The sequence below is a fragment of the Cololabis saira genome, chromosome 10 (genome assembly GCF_033807715.1).
Source record: "Cololabis saira isolate AMF1-May2022 chromosome 10, fColSai1.1, whole genome shotgun sequence".
Taxonomy (NCBI): Eukaryota; Metazoa; Chordata; class Actinopteri; order Beloniformes; family Belonidae; genus Cololabis; species Cololabis saira.
Genome location: NC_084596.1, coordinates 42,041,718 through 42,045,553, shown reverse-complemented (window position 1 = coordinate 42,045,553; position 3,836 = coordinate 42,041,718). Strand labels below are relative to the sequence as shown.

Sequence of the window (3,836 nt, the reverse complement as noted above, 5' to 3'; positions counted from 1 at the left end):
GATCCGCCCCTGGTTCATTAAGATACCACTTGCAGGTTACTTGAGATTAAAAATCAAGTCTCAGTTTGCAAAGACTTTTTTAAGTTTTTCACTTTTCTTGTAAAAAAAGTAGAAAAAATTCTGAATACACTTCTGCAGAAAAAAAAGAAGAACAGCTAGCCCTTATATTGCATTGCTTTAATTTCAAATATGTTGGTCACACGGGATCACTTCCTGTTATCTGAGCATTTCATACATCATTATTCCTCTGACATTGTTGCTAACAGCCGTAGAGCATGTTGATCCTGCTGATGTCCCAGCGGGACAGACCGTTCCTCTGGCCGATCCGGGCGTTGGGGTTTCCAATGGGGGTGATGGTCTCCCTCCCCCGGCCCACGGAGAAGGCGAATCTTCCATAGTGCATGATGGAGGAGTAATCGTAGGGCGTGTTCAGGTTGTTGGTGTCGTGCTTGTGGAAGTTGTAGGCGTTCTGCTGGATGATGTTCATCCAGTTGATCCTGACGTAGCTGTCGCGGTCGCTCCTGGTCTGCTCGTGCTGGAAGCCCAGAGCGTGGTTGAGCTCGTGCTGGATGATGCCACCGTAGATGCAGCCCGCCCTGTTGAGAGAGAGCTCCTGCCGGCCCCCCTGTCTGCCCAGGGCGGAGTAGCATCCGCCTTTGTTCACAATGCTGATGTAGTCGTTCTGGTTCCTGCGAGGGGTGAAGCGGACGCAGGTGCGGCCGAAGGCCCTCATGACGCCCTCGATCGTCTGCCTCTCGTACCCGGAGAACTGAGAATTTATCGTGTAGACCAGGGGTCGGCAACCCGCGGCTCCTGGAGCTTTTTCAAAAATGTTTGACCTTTTTTTTCCTTTTTTTCTTCTTTTTTCTTCTTTTTTTTCTCTTTTTTCTCTTTTTCTTCTTCTTTTTTTGCTTCTTTTTTTCTCTTTTTTTCTTCCTTTTTCTTTTCCTTTTTAATCTTGACATTTCAACTTTTTTTGTCGAAATTTTGACTTTTTTATCGACATTTCGACTTTTTTCTCGAGATTGTACTTCAATATTAATCTCGACATTTCGATTTTTTTCTCAAAATTTTGACTTTTTTCTCAACATTTCGACTTTTTTCTCGAAATTTTGACTATTTCCTCGACATTTCGACTTTTTTTCTCAACATTTTGACTTTTTTCTCTAAATTTTGACTTTTTTCTGGACATTTCGACTTTTTTCTCAACATTTTGACTTTTTTCTCGAAGTGCTTAATGAAAAATAAAATCTTCCCCCAGTTCTAACTAATATAGATACATGCAGCATGTGTTTGCCTTCATTCTAAGGCTGATACAAGACTTTTCATTTTTTGCGGCTCCAGACATATTTGTTTTTTGTGTTTTTGGTCCAATACGGCTCTTTCAACATTTTGGGTTGCCGACCCCTGGTGTAGGCGATCACCACTTTGCCATTGGAGGCTTTTTTCCACAGACAGCTGTTGTACCAGCCCTTCATGGCGTTCCTGGTGACGGGAGCCACCAGGTCTCCTTCCAGCAGGAACTCCTCTGTGGCGTTATTGGTGCTCAGAATCTGGGTGGTCATGTCCACTTCCGTTTCTTCATCTTCTGCCATCTCTGCGTCTTGACCTTCATCCTCCTGGAAAGGTTGAGCCTGAGAGAGGCCGAGCAGGAGCAGCAGGAGCAGGCTGGCAGAGGGACTCATCTTCTGGTGTGGAGAGACTCCTTGGAGCTTGATGTCTGCTCAGTCCGGTCCAGGGTCTTTATACGCTCCTGCACAGGTGTGTCTGCAGCAGGATTATGGGTGGGGGGCTGCACTGTTAGGCCTAATGTCAACCTCTGCAGGGAGGACTCTGCAGACAAACCTACTCCTCAAACACGCTTTCTTATAACTATTGATTACAGTAAATGGATAAAGTCAGCTTAACTAGGGATATTTACTTCATCTGAACACTGAACAATTTTCAACCAGTGAAATATTTTCTGTCAAACTAACCTCCAATACACCAATTTATATTTGCATTTTCAGAAATCTGCTCTACTTCTATTTGTTTGACTTTTCTTCAGTTATTCTACAAACACAAGAAACAGGAGCATGAAACTTACAACACTGTTACACCCAGATGTAGGTGATACGTACAGCAGGCCTTCGTGTTAAATACTAACATAAACATGTTTAGTAAATGTATTACATTTATTTTAATTTATTTATCTAAAGCTTTAATTGGATATTTTTAAGAATCATATTTTTATTTAATGTATATCGGCACCTCTGATTAAATATATCACTTATGATTATACAGTCATTTAAATAGTACGTATGCCCCATATTCAAAAACTGACAACATCTCCTGTGGTCTTAATTAGGGATGGGAATCGAAAACCAGTTCTTGTTCAGAACCGGTTCCCAGTGTTTCAATTCCTTGGAATCGTTTGCCTTTTTTGCAAACAATTCCCTTATCAATTCCAGTGGGGGCGAGATTTTTTTTTCATTATATATATATATATATATTTATATATATATATATATATATATATATATATATATATATATATATATATATATATATATATATATATATATGTATATATATATATGTATATATATATATATATATTAGTGGTGGGACTTGATTAAAAGAATTTATCTAATTAATTAGAAGCTTTGTAATTAATGAATCGCAATTAATCGCAAATTCAAGTTAGCTATATTCAAGCTTTTTCAGAACTTTTTTTAAACTTTCTATGTCTTAACCCTTTATAGGGCACCCATTAAAATACTTGGAAATGTACAATTTCAACCCTAGAGTGTTATTGGGGGCTACTACCAGAGTATTTTTCATTATTTCTTTTTTTCATTTTTTTTTTAATTCTTGATGCAAATCAAGGTCAAAGAAGTTACCATATATGGTTCCTTGCCCATTGTGGGTGAAATTGTACCCATAAATTGGATATGTATAAAAATACAAAAAACACATACAACATAATATTTATGATACTCTCTTCATAGAGATATTAGAGCTTTTCTCCATAAATGGTATAACTTGACTTATAGGGCTTCTCTTTTTCTCCATCCATATATTTCGTCCAATCAGTCCAATCATCTCCTGACCCTCTCTCTCCACCAGCAGCATGCAGGTTGACCATGCCATTGACCATGCCACAGAACAAGAAGTGAAGGATAGCATTAGAATTAATGGTGGTACTGATATTATGCTATACAAATCTGTGGCAACATCCAATACAACATCCTATATTATCTTACCTTATAATGCGCTATTTGTAAAACGAAAACACCCGAAGTATGACTTACTAGATGCACCGGGCATATGTCTACAAAAGGACACTGTCACTTGAACTAGTTTGACCATAAGGGGGTGTATTTGTAAAAAAATACACAAAGTATGGCTTACTAGAGTATCTGGCATATGTCTATAAAAGGTTCCTCAGTCACTTGCACTAGTTTTACCACACAGGGGCGTATGATCATATATGGGATCACCATTATTCATGCTAACTATTTCATTGATTTCACTAATTCTGCACAAAAAACACTTATCTCATCAGTTAGCCCCATCATTCAAAGTTTTTAACATAGTCATTTTTGTTTCAGAATCTAAATTAAAAGGTGCGGTGGGAAATATACAACTCAGACATGTTTCTTGAGTTTTTCTGATATTAAATTGAAGATTTTAATTTCATGGTAAGTAAATATTCAGACACTAGATTCCTTGTGATTGGTGTGTGTTAAGTCAAGCTTTAAACTAATGATCAAATACAAACTGGATCTGTTTTTAATCTGTTTTGCATTTGAAATCCTTTTTCTGCTCCTTAGAGATTTCACTGGTTGATTCCT

General features: G+C 38.1%; 1 protein-coding gene across 5 annotated transcripts; it reads right to left on the bottom strand.

The window, feature by feature from the left end:
- Positions 1-216: 216 nt before the first annotated feature.
- LOC133452109 (high choriolytic enzyme 2-like) lies at positions 217-1,709 on the bottom strand. 5 transcript variants are annotated; one of them, XM_061731315.1, is made up of 2 exons: positions 1,417-1,709; positions 217-788 (listed from the first exon to the last, which is right to left on the bottom strand). In XM_061731315.1, exons 1-2 carry the CDS (start codon positions 1,683-1,685, stop codon positions 260-262), a joined length of 798 nt encoding a protein of 265 aa, XP_061587299.1. In that variant the 5' UTR covers positions 1,686-1,709; the 3' UTR covers positions 217-259. The 5 variants fall into 5 exon arrangements, with proteins under 5 accessions (XP_061587299.1, XP_061587298.1, XP_061587297.1 ...); XM_061731314.1 differs by having other exon boundaries at positions 217-752; positions 1,390-1,685; XM_061731313.1 differs by having other exon boundaries at positions 217-773; positions 1,402-1,685.
- Positions 1,710-3,836: the final 2,127 nt, after the last annotated feature.